General features: G+C 33.9%; 11 protein-coding genes and 3 pseudogenes across 14 annotated transcripts, besides 2 other annotated features; 10 read left to right on the top strand and 4 right to left on the bottom strand.

Annotated features, from left to right (window-relative positions):
* Nucleotides 1–9,211: part of a mobile genetic element that runs on past the window's edge.
* TVAGG3_0918310 (uncharacterized protein) lies at nt 5,926–7,006 on the top strand (the record flags this gene model as incomplete). The annotated part of the gene is made up of 1 exon (XM_051252123.1): nt 5,926–7,006. A coding segment is annotated over one exon (1,081 nt), but the record flags the coding sequence as incomplete, so codon positions are not given.
* Nucleotides 9,212–9,578: 367 nt separating the features above from the next.
* Nucleotides 9,579–26,197: part of a mobile genetic element that runs on past the window's edge.
* TVAGG3_0918290 (uncharacterized protein) lies at nt 10,233–10,826 on the top strand (the record flags this gene model as incomplete). The annotated part of the gene is made up of 1 exon (XM_051252122.1): nt 10,233–10,826. The coding sequence occupies one exon, from the start codon at nt 10,233–10,235 to the stop codon at nt 10,824–10,826; it is 594 nt and encodes a 197-aa protein (XP_051077696.1).
* TVAGG3_0918280 (uncharacterized protein) lies at nt 11,042–11,605 on the bottom strand (the record flags this gene model as incomplete). The annotated part of the gene is made up of 1 exon (XM_051252121.1): nt 11,042–11,605. The coding sequence occupies one exon, from the start codon at nt 11,603–11,605 to the stop codon at nt 11,042–11,044; it is 564 nt and encodes a 187-aa protein (XP_051077695.1).
* Nucleotides 11,835–14,465, top strand: TVAGG3_0918270 (annotated as a pseudogene). The gene has a single exon. A coding segment is annotated over exon 1 (2,631 nt).
* TVAGG3_0918260 (ATP binding) lies at nt 14,521–14,838 on the top strand (the record flags this gene model as incomplete). Its single annotated transcript, XM_051252120.1, has 1 exon — nt 14,521–14,838. The coding sequence occupies one exon, from the start codon at nt 14,521–14,523 to the stop codon at nt 14,836–14,838; it is 318 nt and encodes a 105-aa protein (XP_051077694.1).
* Nucleotides 16,639–18,478, top strand: TVAGG3_0918250 (annotated as a pseudogene). The gene has a single exon. A coding segment is annotated over exon 1 (1,840 nt).
* Nucleotides 18,784–19,392, top strand: TVAGG3_0918240 (uncharacterized protein; the record flags this gene model as incomplete). The annotated part of the gene is made up of 1 exon (XM_051252119.1): nt 18,784–19,392. The coding sequence occupies one exon, from the start codon at nt 18,784–18,786 to the stop codon at nt 19,390–19,392; it is 609 nt and encodes a 202-aa protein (XP_051077693.1).
* Nucleotides 19,409–19,873, bottom strand: TVAGG3_0918230 (uncharacterized protein; the record flags this gene model as incomplete). The annotated part of the gene is made up of 1 exon (XM_051252118.1): nt 19,409–19,873. One exon carries the CDS (start codon nt 19,871–19,873, stop codon nt 19,409–19,411), a length of 465 nt encoding a protein of 154 aa, XP_051077692.1.
* On the top strand, nt 20,364–21,214 carry TVAGG3_0918220 (organellar and viral DNA polymerase type B; the record flags this gene model as incomplete). Its single annotated transcript, XM_051252117.1, has 1 exon — nt 20,364–21,214. A coding segment is annotated over one exon (851 nt), but the record flags the coding sequence as incomplete, so codon positions are not given.
* On the top strand, nt 22,488–23,355 carry TVAGG3_0918210 (organellar and viral DNA polymerase type B; the record flags this gene model as incomplete). Its single annotated transcript, XM_051252116.1, has 1 exon — nt 22,488–23,355. A coding segment is annotated over one exon (868 nt), but the record flags the coding sequence as incomplete, so codon positions are not given.
* On the bottom strand, nt 23,915–24,819 carry TVAGG3_0918200 (annotated as a pseudogene). The gene has a single exon. A coding segment is annotated over exon 1 (905 nt).
* TVAGG3_0918190 (uncharacterized protein) lies at nt 24,844–25,098 on the bottom strand (the record flags this gene model as incomplete). Its single annotated transcript, XM_051252115.1, has 1 exon — nt 24,844–25,098. The coding sequence occupies one exon, from the start codon at nt 25,096–25,098 to the stop codon at nt 24,844–24,846; it is 255 nt and encodes an 84-aa protein (XP_051077689.1).
* Nucleotides 25,189–25,596, top strand: TVAGG3_0918180 (uncharacterized protein; the record flags this gene model as incomplete). The annotated part of the gene is made up of 1 exon (XM_051252114.1): nt 25,189–25,596. A coding segment is annotated over one exon (408 nt), but the record flags the coding sequence as incomplete, so codon positions are not given.
* Nucleotides 25,624–26,146, top strand: TVAGG3_0918170 (uncharacterized protein; the record flags this gene model as incomplete). Its single annotated transcript, XM_051252113.1, has 1 exon — nt 25,624–26,146. A coding segment is annotated over one exon (523 nt), but the record flags the coding sequence as incomplete, so codon positions are not given.

The raw sequence follows: 26,197 nt of genomic DNA, 5'->3' as shown, positions 1-26,197 counted from the left end.
ACGTTCATGTTTGACAAATCATTTACGAAGAAGAAGTCATGACAAAACATGTACGTTCTTGTTTGACAAAGCATATACGATGAAGAAATCATGAAAATTCAATGAGGTGAGAAAAGAGGTGAGAAAAGAGGTGAGATCTCACCTCTTCACCTAAACATTATTTTTGGATCATTTACACTCATCACGATGAAGAAGTTTCGACAAAACATATACGTTCATGTTTGACAAATCATTTACGAAGAAGAAGTCATGACAAAACATGTACGTTCTTGTTTGACAAAGCATATACGATGAAGAAATCATGAAAATTCAATGAGGTGAGAAAAGAGGTGAGAAAAGAGGTGAGATCTCACCTCTTCACCTAAACATTATTTTTGGATCATTTACACTCATTACGATGAAGAAGTTTCGACAAAACATGTACGTTCATGTTTGACAAAGCATATACGATGAAGAAATCATGAAAATTCATGAGGTGAGAAAAGAGGTGAGAAAAGAGGTGAGATCTCACCTCTTCACCTAAACATTATTTTTAGATCATTTACACTCATTTACGATGAAGAAGTTTCGACAAAACATATACGATGAAATCATGACAAATCATTTACACTCATTACGATGAAGAAGTCTTGACAAAACATATACGATGAAATCATGACAAATCATTTACACTCATTACGATGAAGAAGTCTTGACAAATCATTTACGTTCATGTTTGACAAAGCATATACGTTCATTACGATGAAGAAATCATGACAAAGCATATACGATGAAATCATGACAAAACATATACGATGAAGTTTTGACAAATCATTTACGTTCATTACGATGAAGAAATCATGACAAAGCATATACGTTCATTCCGATGAAGAAATCATGAAAATTCAATGAGGTGAGAAAAGAGGTGAGAAAAGAGGTGAGATCTCACCTCTTCACCTAAACATTATTTTTGGGTCATTTACGCTCATTACGATGAAGAAGTCATGACAAAACATGTACGTTCATTCCGATGAAGAAATCATGACAAAACATAAACGAAGAAATCATGACAAAACATTTACGTAAACATTTATTTCCTGTGTTGTTGTCAAAATGTCATGTTGTCACACTTTTTCAGAGAAGTTAAATAACCTGGTGACATGGTGACATAGTGACACCTTCAGTTCTTCAAAAATACTTCATAACTGCCTTCCCCTGCTGTGTTGTCAAAATGTCATGTTGTCACACTTTTTCAGAGAAGTTCATTAACCTGGTAGCACATGGTAACATGGTGACACCTTCAGTTCTTCAAAAATACTTCATAAATGCCTTCCTCATTAATCCTGTTGTGTTGTCAAAATGTCATGTTGTCTCATTTTTTCAGAGAAGTTCATTAACCTGGTAGCACATGGTGACATGGTGACACCTGAAAACATGAACGTAAACATTATTTTTGGTTCATTTACACTCATTACGATGAAGAAGTTTCGACAAAACATTTACGATGAAGAAGTCTTGACAAAACATTTACGAAGAAATCATGACAAAGCATATACGTTCATGTTTGACAAAGCATATACGTTCATTCCGATGAAGAAATCATGACAAAACATTTACGAAGAAATCATGACAAAACATTTACGAAGAAGAAGTCATGACAAAACATTTACGTTCATGTTTGACAAAACATTTACGATGAAGAAATCATGACAAAACATTTACGAAGAAGAAATCATGACAAAGCATATACGTTCATGTTTGACAAAGCATATACGAAGAAGAAATCATGACAAATCATTTACGCTCATGTTTGACAAAACATATACGATGAAACCTTGACAAAACATTTACGCTCATTACGATGAAGAAGTTTTGACAAAGCATATACGATGAAACCTTGACAAAGCATATACGTTCATGTTTGACAAAGCATATACGATGAAATCATGACAAATCATTTACGCTCATGTTTGACAAAGCATATACGATGAAACCTTGACAAAGCATATACGTTCATGTTTGACAAAGCATATACGTTCATGTTTGACAAAGCATATACGTTCATTCCGATGAAGAAATCATGAAAATTCAATGAGGTGAGAAAAGAGGTGAGATCTCACCTCTTCACCTAAACATTATTTTTGTCTGATTTACGCTCATTCCGATGAAGAAATCATGACAAAACATTTACGTAAACATTTATTTCCTGTGTTGTTGTCAAAATGTCATGTTGTCACACTTTTTCAGAGAAGTTAAATAACCTGGTAGCACATGGTAACATGGTAGCACCTTCAGTTCTTCAAAAATAATTCATAAATGCCTTCCTCCTGTGTTGTTGTCTAAATGTCATGTTGTCTCATTTTTTCAGAGAAGTTCATTAACCTGGTAGCACATGGTAACATGGTGACACCTTCAGTTCTTCAAAAATAATTAATTATTGAATAACCTGAAAATTTACGTAAACATTATTTTTGGTTCATTTACACTCATTACGATGAAGTTTTGACACGAAGTGAAGAATTGCACTTCGTCAAAAAAGTGAAGGTTCCCGACGGTTTCAAACCGCCATACTTTACATTTTGTACAAAAATATTGTGAGTAAATGAACTCATTATTTTTGCATCATGACAAAACATTTACGTTCATGTTTGACAAAACATATACGTTCATGTTTGACAAAGCATATACGTTCATGTTTGACAAAGCATATACGATGAAACCTTGACAAAACATTTACGATGAAGTTTATTTCCTGGACTGTTGTCTAAATGTCATGTTGTCAGTAATTTTAAGAGAAGTTAATTAACCTGGTGACATGGTGACGTAGTGACACCTAAAAACCATCTACCCTAAACATTATTTTTGCTGAATTCAACAACAAAATGAACGAGGTCAGGATGTATGCAAATACCTTTGAATTCATTCATAAATGCCTTAGTAAGCTCATAAAATGCTTGTTTTTGCATCACATTTTGACGAAGTGAAGATCTTCACTTCGTCAAAAATGTTTTGCATTCTCTACTGTATCTTCGAGTTCTTCTTCATCTAACTTCTCATGAACTTTCTTATCTATGGAGTCCATAATATCTTTGACATAAAATGCATACTTTACAGAGCACCATTCAGCAACAAAATGAACGAGGTCAGGATGTATGCAAATACCTTTGAATTCATTCATAAATGCCTTAGTAAGCTCATAAAATGTTTGTTTTGAGGTCGAGCCACTTTTGGCTCCACCGTATTCTTTCAACCAAAACTCAAGAATTTTCCTGTGTGAATTTTGTATAAAAAGCAACCGTCTGAATTCAGGCGGTTGTTATATTCTTCACAAAACATTTACGCTCATTACGATGAAGAAGTCTTGACAAAACATGTACGATTAAATCATGACAAAACATATACGAAGAAGTCTTGACAAAACATTTACGATGAAATCATGACAAAACATTTACGCTCATTACGATGAAGAAGTCTTGACAAAACATATACGATTAAATCATGACAAAACATATACGATTAAATCATGACAAAACATATACGATTAAATCATGACAAAACATTTACGATGAAATCATGACAAAACATTTACGCTCATTACGATGAAGAAGTCTTGACAAAACATATACGATTAAATCATGACAAAACATATACGATTAAATCATGACAAAACATATACGAAGAAGTCTTGACAAAACATATACGCTCATTACGATGAAGAAGTCTTGACAAAACATGTACGATTAAATCATGACAAAACATATACGATTAAATCATGACAAAACATATACGAAGAAGTCTTGACAAAACATATACGATGAAATCATGACAAAACATTTACGCTCATTACGATGAAATCATGACAAAACATGTACGATGAAGAAGTCATGAAAATTCATGGGGTGAGAAAAGAGGTGAGAAAAGAGGTGAGATCTCACCTCTTCACCTAAAATATATTTTTGGATCATTTACGCTCATTACGATGAAGAAGTCTTGACAAAACATTTACGATGAAGAAGTCATGAAAATTCATGATGAGAAATGAGATCATCTTACCTAAAATATATTTTTGGATCATTTACGCTCATTACGATGAAAAAGTCTTGACAAAACATGTACGATGAAATCATGACAAATCATTTACGATGAGGTCATGACAAAACATTTACGATGAAATCATGACAAAACATTTATGTTATACAGTAATGTTAGTCATGAATGTTTGTCCTACGTGTTGGCGTTAGTGTTGAAAAATAATGTTTGTCCTACATGAAGCCGTACAAGCGTTTGAATTTGTTTATGCATAAGATTACTCTCTTGTTTTCTGTATCTATCATACAAACATAAGCAGCACCTGTTTTTGTAAAGTTTATATGAAGTTTTCGATAGTTAAGACCTGTATAATAATAGAATGCGTCCTCATTCTCAACATAGTAGTAGAACTCAAACGAATGCTTACCATAATCTGTTATTTCAACAGCTTCGTCAGATATTTCATCAACGAACTCATAAACTATATCGCCATACTTGCTTTTATTTCTATTGTTTTCAGATTAGAACACCAACGAAGGTTTGAGATTCTGTTGTCCGTTCTATCATGATTTATATGGTCTATTTCTTTCAAATTGTTTGGATTTTCAATCCACTGTTCTGCAATAATTCTATGCTTTAAATGTGTTTTGTTGTTTAAACTAAGCTCAATATAACCATGATTATTTAAGCATTCACTCTTAATATGTTTGTTTTTCTTTCGACGAATAGTAAAAGGATATGTCGTACAAATCTCATAATCTTCATGATTTCTCAATGTTTCCCATTGAGTTTGTTCCCCACTAACGTTCTCATTGACGTCCTCAATATCTTCTTCCTCACTGAACTCGTCAATATTTTCACTAGCTCCTTCTGTAATGTTTTCATCGGCATTGTCATTGACTTCTTCTGTAATGTTAGATGTTGTTGTTTCGCTCATGTTCTTTCACTAATGTTAAAAGTTATGTTGTACGAATTTTGAACAGAATTTAGAGCAGTTATGAAACAATGAAGTATTTTTACGCTATTGAAAGGAACTATGAGAGTGAAGTACATGACAGCAATGACAAAAGGAACTAATATCAAACCTAATGAAATCGCTCACGAGGACATAGAGCTTAACAAGTACTTTGTGGAGTATCTTATAAGTGAAGAGTATGTAAGACCTTACTTCATGTTTGACAGCATGAATGAGGATGTTATTTCATGGTTAAAGAATATAAGCAATGTTTTCGGTAAGTACGTCATAGATGACAAAGGTCTTGTTGTATTTTATGAGACAGCAATACGAACACAGGAACTAATGGATATTATGCACTCAACAGCAAAGAAAGGATTTAGTACTATTGGCATGAATGAACATTGCAGGAATGACATATACAACCTATGCTCACGAAAGCCTTACACAAAAGCAATACAAATGATAGAACATAAGTGTCTAAGGTCAGCAAATGAAATCATTACTGTCAGTGGTTATGAAAGAACTGTTAGCAAAGATGAGTGGAAACAGCTATTCATATTAAGGAAGGACGTTGCTGAACTAGTTAAACCTGTTGCACAAACATTGTTTCAGATAAGACCAGCAATGACTAAGAACCCTTTGACCTTAGTCAATGAGACCATAGAGGTTGAAGATAATGACATGAAAGAACTAGGAATGAATGAGAGAAGTTGTGAAGGATGTTTGAGTCAAAACACATGGTTCTTCAGAGCTGTTAAGAAACTTAGTAAAGAACGACAGAAATATTTTATAGAGAAGTATTGCAAAGGATGTGTAAATGAATTGCTTGAAATAGAACTTAGAGACACTTTCACACTAAAGGACTTGAGAAGAAATAAGTACATGAGTGAGACGGTATTGACATAGCTAGTGTTATAAATGACTTAAGAAGATGTGTTGTTGTTATTGACGGAGCACGTATGACATATCTAGTGAAAGATTATGATGGAATACGAGACACAACAACACTTGTGTCAGTAGATAGCAAGGAATTCAATAAGCTCATGAAGAGTATTTATGTAGGACGTATTGAGGAGAAGGATGTGAACGCACTGATGATTTATGAAGCGGGTCAGAACAAGAACTATCTTATGAAGTCAGGCATGAGATTCTTTGACGAAAGAGATGACATTTACAGCTATTTCAGAGGATATGAGTATGAGGTACTGAATGAAGTAGATGAAAGCGTTATTGAAGGATATTTGAAACATGTTCACGATGTCATATGTAATGAGGATGAAGAGCTTTATGAGTATGTTTTGAACTGGTTCGCCTACATCGTTCAAAATCCTTGTGGAAAGACTGGAACAGTACTTTTGTTAATAGGAAAGCAAGGAACTGGTAAGAATGTACTTAGTAATGTTCTATGCGAGCTCATTAGCAAGTACGCCAACAATAATATAACGGCAATAGAGAATGTGGTTGGTAGATTCAATGCTGCTATTGAGAACATGAAGCTCATCGTATGCAATGAACTAAGCTCATGCGATACGTCTAAGGTCATGAACCACGACGCACTAAAGTCAATAGTAACAGAGACTCAGTTGGACTTAAATCAGAAGTGTCAGCCAGTAAGAAAGATAGAGAATGTTTGTAATATCATCATGATATCTAACAACTTCAACTCAGTAAAGATTGACAAAGACGACAGAAGATTTGTTGTCATTGACGTAAGCAGCAGATACAAAGGAAATTACGAATATTTCTCAAATCTCATTGAAAGCTTTAATGAAGAGTTTTATTCAAACTTACTGACGTACTTCATGAAGAAAGATTTAAGTGAATTTGATGTAAGGAAGATACCATTCACCAGGGCTAAACAAGAACTCATCGAAATGAACAAAACACCTTACCAAATGTTTTACGAGGAGTTCTATGAAAAGTTTGTATCCGGATGGAATTGTACAGAGTGCTACAGAAGATATAAAGAATTTGCGAAGGAGAATGAATTCTTTGCATGTAGTTCAAATGTATTTGGTGGCAAGATGAGAGAATTTGTGAAGAGAAGTAGAAAGCGAGACGGTTCTGCAAGAAGTTATATTTACGAAGCAAGTATGATATTAGAAGGTCGTGGAAAGAAAGAAACAGTGAATTATGAGGAAGTGCTTGAAAAATTCATGGAGTACATGGGAAGCAATATAACATACAACAAAGACATATACAGTGAGTTTAAGTACTACTGTGAACAGCATGAGATTGAAGTAATGAGTAAAGGAGACTTTGAAACGCTTATGAAAGACAGTAAGGAGGTCGTTCATGAGAACAGTGATGAAATAGTTCATGAGAACAGTGAGGAGGTCATACATGAATGCAATGATGAAATAGTTCATGAGAACAGTAAGGAGGTCATACATGAATGCAATGATGAAATAGTTCATGATGTCGTTCGTGAAGAAGCCATTGCAACAAAGAATGAGATAAAGGATTTCATAGAACTTAACAAGGAGGAGTTTAAAGAAGGCTATGAAGTGAAAAGATGTGAAGAAGATTTCTTGGCGTATTTGAAGAAAAAGAGACTAAAGCCAATGGCTCAAAATAAGTTTCAATCGATGTTTGAAAAGAAACGTTTGAGCTATGGTGGTGTAAGAAGCACATATTACTTTGTTAAGAAGTGAGGACATTTATTTTTGTCGTTAGTGTTGGAGTTTTGTATTTGTTGTTAGTGAGAGAATAAATTAAATCATGAACTTTGCCATGGTCTCTGTCCCTAGTAGTTTTCATTAAGTTCTGGAAATAATGAAAGTCATAAACTTTGCCATGGTCTCTGTCCCTAGTAGTTTTCATTATCTCACAGAGTTAATGAAAGTCATACTTTCTATCAGATGAAGCATGCAGATGAACATAATGAAAGTTAGTGAGTTTGCCACGAGTTATGAATAAAATATTGGCATATTAGATGAGATAGCTGATGAAACAGATGAAGATAAATTAAATCTTGGACTTTGCCACACTCTGTCCCTAGTTCCTCAAAATCCTTGACAACGTTGCTTAGAAATTTTGGTTCAAAACCTCATCTGATTTTAATCTGTTATGCTACCTGTTAAGTTTCGCGAGATTATAAATGTCATGGAGTTATATAAAAAGGAGGGACAGCTAGGGACACTGGAAGTACTTGTAAGGCTATCTGTTAAGATTGCATGAAATACTAAAAAGTCATGAAATCCATTATCGCTGTGCTAGCTTCACCTTAGAGTAAAATGACGACTAAAGTCACTGAAGCAATGAAACAAAAGTTTTTGGTAGAATACATTAAATCAGGAACTATTCCAGAAGGTTTTTACATTCATACTATGAAGGATGGTAGAGTTCAGTTTAGAAAGATAAAGCAACCATTAGATAAAGAAGGAATTTTGAGAAAGATTAAACTTCATGAGGACAACATTGCTGAACTTAAGAAGAAGTTAGAAGAGTTGGAGAAAGCAGACGACAGTGAGTTATAAAGCAATGAATTCAACAGGGTGAAAAAACAGGTGAAAAAACAGGTGAGATCTCACCACTTCACCTAAATTTATTTTTGTGCTATGTTTTCATACGCGTGAGGGTGGTGATATCATTAATTTTTAAATAAATGTGGGAACAAAAATATAACATTTCTACTCAGCAGGAATGAGACCCTTACTGACTATGTATTCGTTTAATGCTTGATGAAAACAATGGTACATATTATCGTATGGGTATACACAACGTCTGTTTCCATCGTCGTCGTATATGTAGAGCTCAAATCCAGTCCAACCTTCTTTTGTACAATATGTAGCTTTATTTACGTATGCATTTATGTAGATAAGGCAATTTTCTTCATCGCTCCAGAAATAATTTTTGTTCTTTGTTGAAATAGTTTTCGTTCCTCTGCGACCATAAGGAATGTATGCAATGAACTTTGCGTCATATGGGATTGTAATATATTCAGGGTTTCTTTCATCGTCAATGGGTCTGTCTTTGTTAAAATGCATGTTTCTCAGTTTTACTTGAGTTTTGAATAGTTCACGGAAACGTTCTGGGAAAGAGTCATAGTAAATGTAGTCGGACATGTCTTTGTAATGAAATAAAAAATTTAAAAAATAAAAATAAGGTTATTTTTATTTAGTGAGGACGGTAGTGAAGTCGTTAGTGAAGTCGTTAGTGAAGTCGTTAGTGAAGTCGTTAGTGAAGTCGTTAGTGAAGTCGTTTATGTGTCAGATGGTTTTGTAAATATTTAAGGTTAAGTTGGGTAAGGTGGAACGCAGTGCCGCCGTACCCAACTTAGCCATACTAACTGACGTAAGAGAAAATATTATGCTATTGTAGAGTTCATACAGTCAGGAATGCAAAAGACTTCAGAAGAGATGGAAAGAATTATTGACAAACACCACTTACGTCAGTACTCAGGAGTTTACGATATGAAACGACTGACAAACTACATTCTATCAAAACTTTCAAAATACCCCTTCAAAAAGTATCCTTCAAACACTCTGCTCGTTTGTGACGACTTCGCCGGAAAAGGTTTAGTGTCAAAGCCTGACTCACCATTAGCTAACATCATAACTAAAGTCAGACATTACCATTTAACTGTAGCAATACTTATGCAAACATGGCGTTTCTTGCTTTAAACATAAAACGTCTCATAACTGACTTCGTTATCTTTCAAGGTTTCTCACGCTATGATATTGAACTCATTTGGAAACAGTCAGGTATAACATTACCTTTTGAAGAAATTTGGGAAGCATATAAGTCTCTCATCTCTCCTCGTTCATACCTTGAGATTCATATCATGACTAATACCATTAAAGTCAAAAATATTCCATGGGAACGACCAACATTGTTTTAAAGTTTAACCTTCAATTGACTGATGGTAAACAAATTCCATGCATCTCTGTCGCCATTTCTGTTAATATTTTTGCTGTCATTCATATCATCCACTTCCCCATCCGTTAGCTTTTGAGGATATGTGTTAGAATAGCTGTTCTTAAATGAAGGCTTTTCACCTTTTAACGCATAAACTCTATAACTTTCTGCATACTTTATGTTTGAACCTCCTGAGCCATCATTGACATAAATTTTTATAGGCTTCCACCCTTTGTTCATATTCCTGCTTCATCCCTTTGCTCTTTTGTTCAGTAGTTCTACATCTTTATACACAGCTCCTGTCTCAGTGAATTCAACAATATTTTCATTCGTTAGCTTTACATTCAAACCCTTGTCGAGTATATTGTTCATTTCATACATATAAAAGGTTTTTATTCTATATGAAATGAGAAGCAAATCCATCTTAGCTGGTGCCGTTAATGTTCCAATTGAACCAACATCAAATGTTGACTCACGAACGACAAACAATATTGTCATAAAGAACTATAGTTCAGAGTGTTTGAAAGAAAAAGAACCAGAGCTGAAATCCGTGAATTTAAACACAGCTTCAAACGCTAACGCTACATCAGATGTTAAGTTAGAGTATCCACCACTGGACCAAATTCTTTCAAGAGAAGCCAACGACAACCCTTACATAAATGTTCAAACAAATCCTTCAGATAACGTAGACCATTACCTTCTTCAGTTATACCAAACAATTTTACTCAAAGACGATAAGAAGCTTTTGATAAATCTTATAAGTAAGAACCAAATAATTCTAACAAAGGAGGACCTTGAAAATGTTATATCACGAATAACAGGAAAGCAATGTGTCATTGACTATCTCGACCCTGAAATCGAATGCTGTGGTCAAACGCCAATATTCATGAAAATAGGTAACATCCGCATCATTGAAACACCAGGAACTACAGGAGTTGAGTTTAAGTATAAATATTCGAACGAGTATACAAAACTTTCACAGAATATAAGCTTTGTTTGAAATATGTTTTAGTAAATTAAAGCAATTTGTATATCTATCCAAAACTTCTTCAACAGTATCGAACTCATCTTCATAATGCAAACCTAATCTTATTGACTTGGTGCAGTTTTCACTAACACAATATTTTTCTGTTCTCTTGACTGACATAACTAACTCATTTGTTTCATCAAACAGCAACAACCAAAGTTCATGACCTAATACATAACATTCATACTTTATATTTTTAGCTCTGAGTTCTCTTGTAAGCTGTTGCATTTAATATTTTCTAAAAAGTCAACTTCAACAGTCATTCGCACTGGTGCCTTCAGTTCTACAGGCTCTCCTTGAAAGTCAACAAGTCTGAATTGCATGTCTTTCAAATTATGAGGACTAATGCGAACCCATTTACCTAAATGAGTTGCTATGACAGGAACGTTTGGAATGAACATTGAATTGACTGCATAACAGAAGGATTTATATTCTACTGAACCTTTACTATTAACTCCTGAAATACCTGTGACATTAGCTATTTTTGACTCAATGTACAAACAATTACCATAACATACGTATGGAACAGATTTCATCTCAATCGTTTTGTCAACACTTTTCAAAGGAAATGTCATATGGTATGCTCCCAAAAGAAGTTGTACTCTATGACTCATTCTTGGTATCTTAAACTCCTTCGCATAACTGAACTTCAAAACTCCTGCAATAAGTTTAACATTCATTAAGTTTTCTTCGTTATCCTTGTTTATTGTAGTATTTATGAGAGCATTTAACACTCCAGCTAATGTTTCCATCTTATATTCTACATTATTGTGAAATCTTATTTCATGCTTCTTTCCATCTATTTCAAGCTCCATGAAATCTGTTTCATCTGTTATAACGAATGAAGGATAGTATTGAAGTCAACCATTCTGAATGCAAGCGCCTCATTCTGTAGACCTAAGTTTGTTTGTAGCTTTACTGTCCCGTATTCGTTTGGGTCTGTACTTTGCAAATAGAACAACATTTTATTCTCATTAAAATATGAGTATAGCTGCATATGCGTATGAAGCTGACAGAGCTAAACGTTTATATTTTGGTCAATACTCTCTCACACTTACTGACAAATATATTGTTATCAGTGATGGAAATACCGAGAAATACATAACATGGAAGGACTATGAAAAGTTTGACCCTATTTTAACTCCATGTACTATGCCATTCATTGTAAATGGTGAAGTTGTCATGAAGAACGACACAACAGTATATAAGTCTGTATATGAAGCGTTAGAATATATGTTGAATTATAATCCCGAAAGATTTGACCCAAGCACTACACCATGTGCAATGCCTTTTATTAAGGACGGTGAAATCGTAAGAGTTCCGGATTCAACGGTTTACACAGCTGTTCAAAACAGTTTACAAAACATTTTAGCGAATATCTTTAATTCAGAAACTACAGAAATAAAATTACCATATATAACAGATGCTAAAGAAATTAAATCAAAAACGACAACATTATTTACGTCACTTAATGATTTAATGACTTATATCATTAATATTCCTGCACCAACTACAGCATTTGATCCAAACTCGACGGTTTGCAGTGTACCTTTCATAAATGACAGTTCATTAATTACTTTAAGGGATTCGACAGTAAATGAATCATTAAAGGCGTCATTAATGAAAATCATTGATTTTAATTCATTCACGAATACATATAATTCATTCATTAATGTTTCATATGCTTCTAAAGAAGGTGAGCCAAAAACTATCAATAAAGCGGTGTATGAAATAAAAGCATCAACGACGAAATTGAATTCGTTAACTTTTGACGGTGATAGTTTCGTTAATGACATAACATCGGGGAAAACAATTTTAACGAAAGAATACTTAAAATCTCATGTTAGTGAGTTCGTTGAAATTGAAAAAGAAGGTGGAATTAAGTTCGATCCACTGAATTTCATTTTCAGCTTAGCGAATGCGGGTGTTAGTTTCGCTGAATGGACAACTATACAGAGTGAAATAAATGCAATATGGACGTTTTTGGGTCAAAAAGCGGGAATGGGTGAGCTTGTAAATGCTGCAAGAACATTAGGTGAAACAGGAAATTTTGTAGATGGTTTTTAAAAGACTTGTTTCAAATGTTTTAACAAACACAAAGAAATTATTTAGATATACCATACATAACGGTCAGATTTTCGAACAGATAGCAACAAACCCTCCGGTTATGGCTGCGTTGATGATGGTTAGAGATATAAAACCACGTAACGACGGAACGAAGAACATGAACAACAGGATACTGGTCGGGTTATTCGAGACATTAAAAACGTGTATCCTGAAGTTATTGATTTATTTAGAGGAGTTAATGATTCAATTTCAAAACATTCTATAACCCTCGATGAAGAGAATAAATTAACAGATTATATATTCGTCATTATTGCAGAATTAATGAAGAGAATAAATGAAAAAGGAATTGGTGATATCATTAATGTCAGCGATGTAATGATGAAAAGAAATTTTGACTCATTATTTACAAAACCGAAAACAGAATATAGTCTTTTATGACGTAATTACCGAATTAATGAAAAAGATTAATGATAATAAGAGTTCTGGCGGAAGAGTTGAATTAGAAGTGAATGATGTTAAATGAGAAATTAGCCGAAAAAAGCAGACAAAAATGAGCTTTTAGCTCTGAGTGATAAAGTCAAGAACCACGTTCATTATATAACTTCAGACGAACAGATTATAACGGACTACCATGGATATTTAACACGAAGTGATGAAGTGAAGACGGAAGACCCCAATGAAAGAAGATATAAATACATTCGTGCTAAAGGTTATGACATAAGCTGTACTGTACAGTATGACACGGGTAAAGCACCAGAAGCATTTAGTTATAACGATGAAATTTATGCCTCTACTTTCTCTGTTAAAGGTGTATTAGTTGAACCAAGATTTACTTTGAGAGTTAAGTCAAAAATAACGTTTGAAGATGCTATTAAAAGTAAAGCTGACAAAGTTGAACTCGAAGCAATGAACAAAGTTTTGAAATCTCATAAACACAACATCTCCGATATAAATGAACTTCAAGCTACATTAGACAGTAAAGCCGACAAGAACCATACACATAAATCCTTCACTACTGTTAGAGCAGACGACATAATATTGAACTATACCCTTGGTTCAAGTGCACCTTTAGAGAATCCAAGTACAAGCGTAAAAGATACACTAAACTCCTTAAATAGTAAATGTATGAACATTGAAGGTCATGTCAGAAACTTTGAAACACATGGACTACCAGCAATGTTAGATAAAAAAGCAGATAAAACTTATGTGGATGCAGAACTAACAAAGAAATTTTCGAAACCAGATACAATGACATTTACAACAGAAATTATAAATGGTGAACCAGCAACTCCATTTGAATTTGTTAGAGGTCTTCAACCAGATACTTTTGAATTTTTCTTGGATAATTCTATTGAACTAACATTACATTATAAAAGTGGAACAAATGCAACATTTCATCCGGGAGATACATTCCAAATGGTATTTAATGACATAAGTTCTTTAGAATATGTTTATAGAGTTATGAGCATATATGATTTAATATATCCTATAGGAGCTGTTTATACGTCTATGAATCCAATAATCCCAACACTTTATTTGGTGTAGATGGTATGAAATAGTTGACAGTTTTCCATTCTACACTAATACGCAGTCAATGAAGATGGGAGGTTCAAAGAAAATAGGTATTGAAAACCTTCCTTCACATATGCATAGGTTCAGTGGAAGAACATCTGTGGAAGGAAACCATTCACATTCAATAACAAAAAGAGGTTATATAAATCTTGCAGCGGGTTCGGATAGATGGGGAATGAATAGATATGATATCTCAGATGACCCCAAAGATGTTAGCACAGGTATTTTCTGTGGAACTGCAGGAAATCATACACATGTTGTAGCTGGTATTACAGACCCAGCAGGTAATGGAAAAGATTATATGCCTCCTTATATAACAATGCACGCTTGGATACGAGTTGGTTAAACTCTTTAACTTTACATAAATGAGCTTGAAAGAAGTATTCGAACAACATCCATGGAGGTCATTTAAGAAGTTCAATGAAGCAGCAAAAAGTTGGGGATTTACTAACAGAGCTGAAGTGAAAAAGTTCTTTGACAAAAATGTTGTACATCAAACAAAAATAAACCCTTACGACTACTTTTTCCAATTTACTCCAACACTCCTGACGCATACCAATTTGACACTCTCATTCAAAGCAGAAAAGGAGGACATAAACCATTCCTCATCTTCATTAATGTTAACACTTGCAAAGCTTTTGCGTATATAATGAGGAATAAAGGAACTCGTGAAGTGTTAAGAGTTTTACAAAAGTTTGTAGCAGAACATAGCCCAAGTACTTTAACATCAGACAAGACAGTGCATACCTCAGCAATGAAATCACAGATTTTCTCATTAAGCATAACATAACTCACTACACTACTGAAGACCATAACCATAACATACTCGGCATCATAAACCGCTTCATAAGAACGCTCAGAGATTTAAATCAAGAGCGAGACTTTACCGAAGAAACAATGAAACATTTTCTCGAAGTATATAATTCCTCAACACATTCTACAACAGGACATACACCAAATTCAATGACACAACAACAAGAAAAAGTATATACAAAAGAAACGAAGTCAAACACAAAATATCAGAAATTCAACACAATTTACCCTCATTCCTGGTACAAAAGTTCGTGTAGTTCTTGACGACAAACCATTGACAAAGAAACGTTTAAGGTTAAGTCGAAATTATTATATCGTAGACTCTACGCAAGGTAATGGATATCTTATAAAAGCTGCTGACGACTCCATAGCGTTTTATCCTCGTCATAAATTAGTCGAAAGTAGTAATGGCAAACTTGCTGAAACCATTGACGAAGCAAAGCGAGGAGTGGTTATTGAAATACTTGGCTATAACACAAACGATGACACTTATAAAGTAAGATATGAAGGAGGCGTTGAAGATGTTATACCATCTAAGAACTTGAGAGAGTCGAAGCCAACACATCTGGGACCATTAGAGCGGGAGTACTGGAAAGACAAAAATATGCCAGAAAGAATAAGAAAATTCTTCTAAACTTTTTCATTAGATGTAAATCAGACATGAACGAGAACAGTCATGATATCATTAATGGTACCATAAATTTACACCAAAAATATATTTAGGGTAGATGGTTAGATCTCACCTGTTTTTTCACCTCTTTTTTCACCCTCATGAATTTTCATGAATTTTATATATTAATGTTTTCGTTAAGCCACTTTGTGCCGTCAGTCAGTCAGTCAGTCAGTCAGTTTAGGAAAGACTTTAGAAAGTTGTTGGAAAATAAGTCCTGGGAAGAGTATTATAAGGCATTTTGTGAAGAATATAGCAACAGTCTGAATTCAGACGGTTGCTTTTTATACAAAATTCATGCAGAAATTCTTGAGTTTTGGTTGAAAGAATACGGTCGAGCCACTTTTGGCTCCACCTCAAAACAAGCATTTTATGAGCTTACTAAGGGCGTTATAAATGAATTCAAAGGTATTTACATACATCCTGACCTCGTTCATTTTGTTGCTGAATTCAGCAAAAATAATGTTTAGGGTAGATGGTTAGATCTAACCTCATTTCTACCCTCATTTCTACCCTCATGAATTTTCATGAATTTCCTTAAGACAGAAAAAATAAAGTTAGTTTTATTTTTATTTATTTTTTTTATTTTGTATAAAAGATATGATTTCAACAATCGAAACATCAGCACTTTCGACAGCATGCACGGCACCAAATTCATTAATCATGAATCCTACGTCAATGTTGGTAGAGATGAAAAACTTCATTCCTTCTTCATATACTTTTGAAACAGAAATACAAAGAATAAAGCAAGAACTTTTAACAAGTAATTTAGACTGTAGTGCGAAAGATGAAACAAATGGAGAGGAGCTATATGAAATGCAAGATATCATAGACCATTTGCCTAAATTACCGGAAGTTCAGCAACAAAAACTAACTATTCCTGAATTCGATGAAATTGAAGTTAAAGTTACTGATTCAGTAGAAATAAAGAAGTTCATACGTAAAGTAAATTATGAATTCCTTGGTTTTCATTGCAACCATAAAGTTATGAACAAAGATTGCGACATGGTTTATAAAAACATTTCTGACATATATAAATCTGAGGAGTTTAAGACTTACGATAACTTTGTTTCATTAGCTGCTGAATGTGTGTGGCAGATAAGAGATAAAGACAGAAGAGGCAAAGTATGGAACGAACAGATAAAACCAACTGCTTCAGATTTAAAGAAAGCCATTGATGCTTTAGTTGTTCTAGCTGGTAATGTTTCAATGTATAACGCAAAAATGAATCCGCAATGTTCAAAATGTAAAGCAGCAATGAGGAAATATAACTACTCAGTAAAAGAGATAGAAAGAATGAGAAACGATTACGCAGACTTAAAGAAAGAAGCAGAAAAGCCAGTAGAAGATAAAATGGACATGTTGACATTTCTTAATAAAAACTATCCCACAGCTGATGATTTCCTTTTATCTGATGTCAAGAAGAAGTATAAAGAAACTTTCGGCATTGTTAAAATTTTTGATATATTAACTGAAGAAATAGAAGCTACGAAATTGTTTAGAATCTCACGAATTCATAACGTTTACCATGTAAAACGGTTATAAATAATGAGGGTAGAAATGAGGGTAGAAATGAGGTTAGATCTAACCATCTACCCTAAACATTATTTTTGCTGAATTCAGCAACAAAATTCTGAGTAAAATAATTTTTAGGGCATGTGTCAAACCGTTGAGTTTTCACAAAATTTAAAAAATAACGTTTACCATGTAAAACGCTTATAAAATAACTGGGGTGAAAAATTAGGTGAGAAAACAGGTGAAATCTCACCTCTTCACCTAAAATATATTTTTATTGAATTCAGCAACAAAAATCATGAATTTTCCTTAAGATAAAAAAAATAACGCTAATTTTTTTCTAAGAAAAATTTTTATTTTGTATGTAAAGACAGTAATGACAAACATTGAGTTTGAAACAGTTAGAAAGATAGACAATGACACCAAAGTGGTTAGAATAGGTGATTTAAACGTAAGATACTCAAAGAAATACAACAAATATTCTTTGTCAGACATTATATCTCCATCTGGAAAGAAAACAAACGACTGGGTTAGAAATGCTTCAACTCAGAAAATTTTGACAAGAAATCCTGAGCTTATGATATCAGTAGCATTTCATGGAACAAGAGCATATCTTATAGACAAAAGTCTTATACCAATAGTTTTGTTATGGATTGACCCAGTTGTTGGATATAACTTCATAACATATGGTTCATTCGACTCAGAACGTTGCAGTGAAGGCTTACTTTACATCGTTCAGAAACCGAAGGACTTCAATACAAAAAAATATAAGATAGGAAGAACATATAATATAACTCAAAGATATGACAGTACAGTCAATAGAGTCAAGGTTGTGTTCGTTAATGATATGAGAGCTGCTGAAACAGAACTGCCTGAAGTTTTTGAGAAAATGTATGGTGCTCCCATGAAAGGTAAAGAAACGTTTGAAGTAGATGAGATAGATAAAGCTATAAAATTATTTGACGAAGTTGCTGAAAAATACATGTAAAGCGTTTATTTTTGGTCTTTTGTGAAAGTCAGAAAATAAAGTTAGTTTTATTTTTATTTATTTTTTTATTTTGTATGTAAAGACAGTAATGTCAACATCAGAGAACACAACAACTGCTATCGTTCATGAAGCCATAAATGAAGAATATGAATACATACAATATAACAAACAACTTCGCCTCATTCGTTCGGTCAAAGATGACATGTACCAAATGCCAAGTATAATGAATGCTCTTCGTTCTACAAAGCAAGCATATCATTGGTTTGAAAACCAACAGACAAAAGAACTTTTAGAAGAATTTCCATATGATTGCTTCCCTCGGAAAACCGAGAGAAGAGATTCCATTCGAAAATCGCAAGAATTTGGCACCTGGTTTGAAAGGATATTATGTTCATAGACTTTTAGTAAATGCTGTAGCAATGTGGGCTTCACCTCGTTATGCTTGTTATATTTTCATAATGTTAGATGAACTATATAAAGCAGAACGTGGAGAGATGGAAAAGAAACTTCAAGTAAAAGATGAAGTCATTGAATCCAAAGACAAAAGCATACAGAAAAGAATACCACGTTCAGTACCAAAAGGAAAGGAAAAGAGTTATAAGTATATGATATATACTGAAGAGTTGGAGAAAGAAGAAGATAAAGATATGGTTATGTTGCATTTAGTCAGAAGAAACAACAAGAGCTTTTATGACCTTGCTAAAATATATAAATCTGACAGAAACTGGTTCTATCGTGAAAACTTACCGATTTCAATGACACCGAATGAGCAAATAAAGGAAATTGTCAAAAGTACTCTTCCTCAAACACACTATGACATCAAAGGTTGCACAATACTTACATTCAAAGAAGACTTACCATTACTGAAGGAAAAAATAACAGAATATTTCGATAACTTCAAAGAGGAAGAATAAAAAAATATATTTTTGCTTAAATGACGTCAGGGTCAATTTCTTCAACCATTTCACTTTCTTCGTCAATGTCAATAGAAGCTTCTTCAACCTTTGGTAAGAATTTCTGTATAACATCTTTGTTCGTTATTGTCTTCAGAGATGAAGGATAATATTTCACATTTGTTTCACCCTTCTTATATTCTTTCTGTTCGGAAAGATTCATAGCAATACTGAAGAAGTCAATGTTAGAGTTCTTTATGACAGTATAATGAGTATCTTTGACATTCACGAAGAAACCCTTTTGTTTCAAAACTACTGCTAACTCTTGTGAAGTATAACGTTTGCGGTCGATGACAATAGCTAATGGTCCGACATACTGACCAAACTTAGATTCTTTCACAAACTTCTTGTTAAAGATAACATTAACATTTGAAGCATTATTGAACTCATTCTTGATGGCAGTAGCGAGAGCATTGTATGAAAAGAACTTGCAATCTTGCATGTGTTTTATTAAAATAAAAATATTAAATTATTTTGAAAAATAACTTAAAAAAATCTAATCTAATTTTTTCAAAAAAATATTTTTTTATTTCCTACTAAAGATGTATCGGAAGTTGTCTAAGTTAGAACACTCGGAAATAAAACAACTTCTTACAGAAGCTAACATAGATGTTGCAAAACATTACGCGACAAACAAAAAAGCACTCGCTGACATCCTCAATGACTACAATGGTGAAATAACTTATGATAGAATTCATGAGTTCATAAATGCAAGAGCATTTCCTTTAAATGACGTTGCTATTGACTTATATCATAGACGTTCAGTACCTCATGAAGTAAGGCGTGAGATGTTTGACATAACAAATGCGAACGTTGGTCATACTCGTAAAGCTCTTTCTCATGATGTTCGTCAAGAGATGTTTGAACTTACGAACTCAAACGTTGGTGAAACACGAAAGAGAGATGACACACTGAAACAACAGAGAAGAGAGATGTTTAAAAATGCTATAGAACAAGTTCGCAAAGCTAACGATGTCATTCGTTCCATTGACGACAAACCAAAAGAAGGTGAGAGATGGTTAAAGAAAGATGAAGAGAATAGGAAGAGAAATGTGAAGTCAGGCAATAGACTCATTGACTTTAACATCGAAGCTTTAGATGAACCAAACAGAGACTATTTACACAAACATTTCGGTAAGGTTTTCATGAGACTCTTAGAGAAGATTAAAATAAACTCACAACAGAGATGGATGGTATGTTATAAACTTGGTGGAAAGTATGAATGTTCTACGTTAAACCTCAATAATATTGGAACATTACTACATCAGCTCTTGAAGGAGAACTTTATATCAGAGATAGAAGCAAATGCTGCAGGTATTGTTGAAATGCACTATGACTTCTTCTTGACAAACATAAAGAATCTTACTGAAATAAAGATGTATGATTTAACAGAATATGAAGGCTTAACGATGTCAGATGTAAAGAAAGGCAAACCAAAAAAGAGACCATATAGAGATGAAAGCACACTGACAGAAAGACAGAAAAGATTATTGAACAGACTTAAACAAACAGGAGATAAACAAGATATAGATGACTTCTGGAATGAAATCCTTGGTGAAAAGAAGTTTTATAAGAAGAGAAGCGGTCAGTTCTGGAAGTATCTTTGCACATTACCTATAAATCTTGAACGCTACCAAATCTTCAATGAACTGAACAAAAGAACTGCAACACTTATGACAGAAGACAATTGTTTCGTTTATGCTTGCATTCAGGCTGGAGTAAATGAAGAAACTATTGACCACATGAGAGAAGTCATTCGTGTTAGAGACTTTCCTCAAAGTAAAGTACAAGAAATTTCTGACGCAACTGGTATAGCATTTAATGTTACCATTGGTTATTTCGACAACTCCAAAGATAACAGAATAATTCACTACATACCAAAAGAATGTGAAACTGCTCGAACTATTGACTTACTTCTTGTTGAACACCACTACATGCTAAATGAAAGATTACCAATGACAACATACTTCATTCGAAACTATAAAGAAATTCTCAAAGCTTGTGGTGGAATGAACATTGAGAAACAGATGAAGATTTATACAAAGAGAGAGAACAAATATGTAGTTCGTTATGATAGAACAACACCGTTATGGGATGTTATGAAAACATTGTGGGAGTGCAAATATTTCGAACCTATTTCTTATGGAGAACTTTTCACATATACGACTGACTTATATAAACAGAACCTTGCACCATTTAAAGATTTGACATATGCTCCAAAGTATTGTGTACAACTGAAGAAGAAAGCAGAGTCAAAAGAAGTAAATAAAAATAAGTGCAAGTTCATTCCTGAGCACGTTTTCTTTGCTGACTTTGAGTGCAGTACCGATGGCTTTCATAAAGCTTTTAACATCTGTTTTGACAGTGAAGATGGTTCAGTGAGTGAAAGCATATGGGGTCAAAACTGCGCAACAGAATTTTTGGAGCGACTTCCTGACAAGAGTTTAATATATTTCCATAACCTCAGTTATGATATAAACTTCATCTTAAGACACATGACAGAAGTGAAAGGAACTCCCATCATTAAAGGTTCACGAACAATGCAAATAACTGGTTTATATAAAGGACGGGCAATTATTATAAAAGACTCTTACAGTGTTATAAATAAGAAGCTTAAACTATTTCCTGCTATGTTTAACTTACAAACAGGACCGAAAGAAGTATTTCCATACAACTACTACAGCAGTACTTTGTTAGCAAATGACAACAGAACTGGTGTCATTTCTGAAGCGTGTAAGTTTGTAAAAGATATTGAAACGTTCATGAAGAACATAGATTCCATCAAAGGTTGCAGAATAGATGAGAACCACTTCGACTTAGAAAAATATAGCACGTTTTACTGCAAACAAGATGTAAGAATTTTAAGAGAAGGTTTTGTAAAGTTCCGCAATGACTTATTGAAAGAGTTTGATTTAAACGTTTATGACTACGTTAGTATTTGTTCTATTGCTAACAAATTATTTGAGAACAGAGTGTACTTCCCGAATGGAAATCTTTATGACCTCTCAAATAAACCAAGAGAATTTATTTCGAGATGCATTCAAGGTGGAAGATGTATGCTGTCAGATAACATTAAACAAAAGAGCGAAAAGAAACTCATTGCTGATTTCGACGCTGTTTCATTATATCCATCCGCTATAGCAAGATTGTATACTTTAGAAGGAATTCCAAAAGTATTGAAGGATGAGATGTTAAGCACAGAGTATCTCATGAGACATTTATTCGATGACGACCAAAAGGAACCCATTGGTGAAAAGTTTATGTCTGGCTTCTTTGTTCTCATTAAGATAACAGAGATTGGTATACACAGACACTTTCCTTTAATAGTTTGTGACCCTGAACTAAATCCAGAACTTAACGTTCCCAGAAGTTCAAACACTTGCTGTTTAATGTATGTTGACCATATAACATTACAAGACCTCATAAAATATCAAGGTGTCAAATGTGAAGTGTTGCAAGGATACTATTACGATGGAAACAGAGATTTGAGAATAAGAGATGAAGTTAAGAAATTGTTTGAGTTAAGGTTAAAGTATAAGAAAGAAGAAAACCCATTACAAGAAATTATAAAACTCATTCTGAACAGCATTTATGGCAAAACCATTTTATCTCCTATTGAGTCAAAAATAACCATAGTAGATGACAAAGATGCTATAAGATATGCTATAAGAAATTACAACCATATAGTGAAGTTCGAAGGTTTGGATAGTTCAGATAAAACTATTTTCAAGCTAACGAAAAGCATTTGCAGACACTTTAACTTCTGTCCACTTGGTGTTAACATTCTATCTATGTCGAAGAGAATAATGTGTGAAGTATTCTGTACTGCTGAAGACTTAGGAATGGACATCTTTTATAGCGATACCGACAGTATGCATCTCTACAATGAAGATATCCCTCGTTTAGCTGAAGAGTTTGAGAAACGTTATGGAAGAGTTCTCATTGGTAAAAACCTTGGTCAGTTTCATAGCGACTTCGCAGAAATAACACCTGGAAAACAAAGTTTAGCATACAAGTCAATATTTTGTGGAAAGAAGACCTACATAGACTTACTCACTAACGATTTAAATGAAGTTGCATTTCACTGCAGAATGAAAGGCGTGAAGCAAGATGTTATTGCTTTAACCGCTAATGAAATGTTTCCTGAAGCTATACAATGCTATTACAATGAAGATAAAGGTTTAATGGTTCCGCAAGGAAAATTTGACAAAGACTCTGAGTTCAGTGTCATGAAACTTTATAAAGCACTTTATGACGGTCAAGAGATTGGATTTGACTTATGTAAGTCATGTCAACCTTGCTTTGAAGAGAAGTTTAACTTCTCAATAACGACTAAAACAAGCTTTATTCGTAAGTTGAAGTTCTGAGGTCATTTATTTTTGTCAGCAATGAGGTCATGAATGAGGTCAGCAATGAGGTCATGAATGAGGTCAGCAATGAGGTCATGAATGAGGTCATTTATTTTTGTCAGCAATGAGGTCATTCATGATAAAAATAAGCCGCTAGCGGCAAGGGCGAAGCCCATGTGGTCATTTACAATACTGCGATGGTAGAGTTTAAGAGTTTGCTTCAATGTAGAGACAGTCCTTATGGTCTGGAGGTAAGAACACTGGCAGTTATGGTCATGAGTGGAGAACATGTCTATCCAAAACTCACGATTGAAGCCAGTTAATTTATAGTATTTAGGGTTAGGAAGTGGTGAAGTTCTTGTATGACCAATGAACTCATTTTCAACTCCCTTACTTAAGTTTGAATATAATATAGCTTGCTTTCTATCCCAAATGCCAGGTGTTACAATCTTTGAAAATTCATTTTTCCTCGGAAGCATTGCATCATAATTGAAAACATTCTTGAAATCTTCATTGGGTTCAGAGATTTGAAATCTTATACGTAATGGATTTTTTTCTCTTTAGCGACTTCATTGAATGGTGAGAATACAATGAATTGACAGTCATGAGTTCCATCTTCATTTTCATTAAATTCATAATGAAAGTCTATAAGTTGTGGCCGACTACCTTCTTCCTTCAGTTGTGCAAGAAACTCACGTAAAGGCTGTAAAGTTTGTACTTCAATGTTGAACTTTTTCTCGAACATCTCATTAAATGAAATCATACATTGCAACAATGTTGTATCGTCTTTAAAGTATTTGTATATGTGAATGTTTTGGGCGCTTAAAGACTGTTCGTCATTTTCTATCTCGACTTGAAGTATAAAGTCAACCTTTCTGAAAGCACGTGTTATATACATAGATGTTATGCCAATGTACTTCTCTTCATTTATGTTCACAATCCAGTCTGTTGGAAACTTAAACGTTACTCTGTTCCCCTTTATTTTGACGTCAGGGTTTTCACTACTGAACGCAACAGTTAAAGGTATTTGTCTATACATTTAATTCGGATAAAAATAAACCATTTACTCTTTCTTTGCTTCAGCTTCTTTAGCTTTTTGTTCTTCCTTTGCTTTTGCTTCTTCTCTAGCTTTCTTTGCCAGCAAACGTGGGTTCTTCTGTCTTCCAGCAGCTAATGCAGCAAGTTGTTTTTCACTAAGTTTTCTCTTTGGTCTCTCTGGCTTTTGTTCTTGTTTTTGTTCCTTCAGTTCGGATAAAATTTGCTCGCGAATTTCTTTCTTCAATGCTTCAACATCTATGACCCCTTGGGTCTTGTCCATATGACTTGTCTGAGTCATTTGACTGCAGATAAAAAACAAAATTAAAACTTTAACCGATGTAAAATGAGCTTGTCAAAATCAGAGCGAGAGTCTATTATATTAAATGACGCAAGAGGAATACAACATCCTTTCTATTACGTAAGTCAGAGTAAAGATGGTAAAATATACGTAAGAAAAAGAAAGGTTCCATTAGCGAATACAGAAAGCGACAACATTAAGGTGTATGGTAAGGGTGAAGTCCACGAAGCCCATGTTAAGCCTTCTATTCAAACTGAAAAGTCAATAGAACCAGAAGAAAAGAAGCCAGATGTTCTTTCAATAACGAACCAAGAGCTTATTGCAAAGTTCGTGAATTTCATTGAAAAACAAACCGAGTCAAAGAACCCTGACCCACCAGTGAAAGAAGTTGAGAGAAAAGAGAATGTACAGTTCATTGAAAATGTCAAGAAACAACTTCCACCACGAATGCCAAGAAGAAGAGTGAGAATAATGAAGTAAATAGATATTTTTATCTGAAGTAAATACATGCAGAACGAACAGCTAAACGAATTTACTCCAGCAGAGCATATTCATCAGATTCGCTCATATTTCGATATCATAGACAATGCAGTTCAAATTGGTGACACTAATAGAAAATATTCTGACGCAAAGATTCCATCACAACCTGGAACTGCTAAAGATAACACATGGGTAACATTCAATCTCTCACCTCCTGGTGAAAATATGTTGGACCTTTACAATACATTCATTACGTATAAAATGGAAGGTCAATTTATTGCAGATAAAGAAATTGGTTCAGGTTCCAATAAAACAAACCCACCAGGATTTTGGATTGGTTTCGATGACGCTTTCTATGCAGTTGCTGGATATCAAATCATTGCAAATGGTCGTATCGTATATTCTCAAGACAACGCAAGAGAAGAAGCATATATAACTTCAAACTCACAAACTACCGAACAAATAAAGAAAGTAGATGTTTTCTCAAAGACTCGACATGAAGATGTATGGAGTCATTCGGGAACATGCAGAACAGGACAAATTGTTAGTGGTCCAATTACAGCAGGAAAATCATTTGATTTTAAGCTTCGTTTAAGAATTC

The sequence above is a fragment of the Trichomonas vaginalis genome, chromosome I (assembly GCF_026262505.1).
Source record: "Trichomonas vaginalis G3 chromosome I, whole genome shotgun sequence".
NCBI classification, from domain to species: domain Eukaryota; phylum Parabasalia; order Trichomonadida; family Trichomonadidae; genus Trichomonas; species Trichomonas vaginalis.
This window is presented reverse-complemented; position numbering and strand designations above follow the sequence as displayed.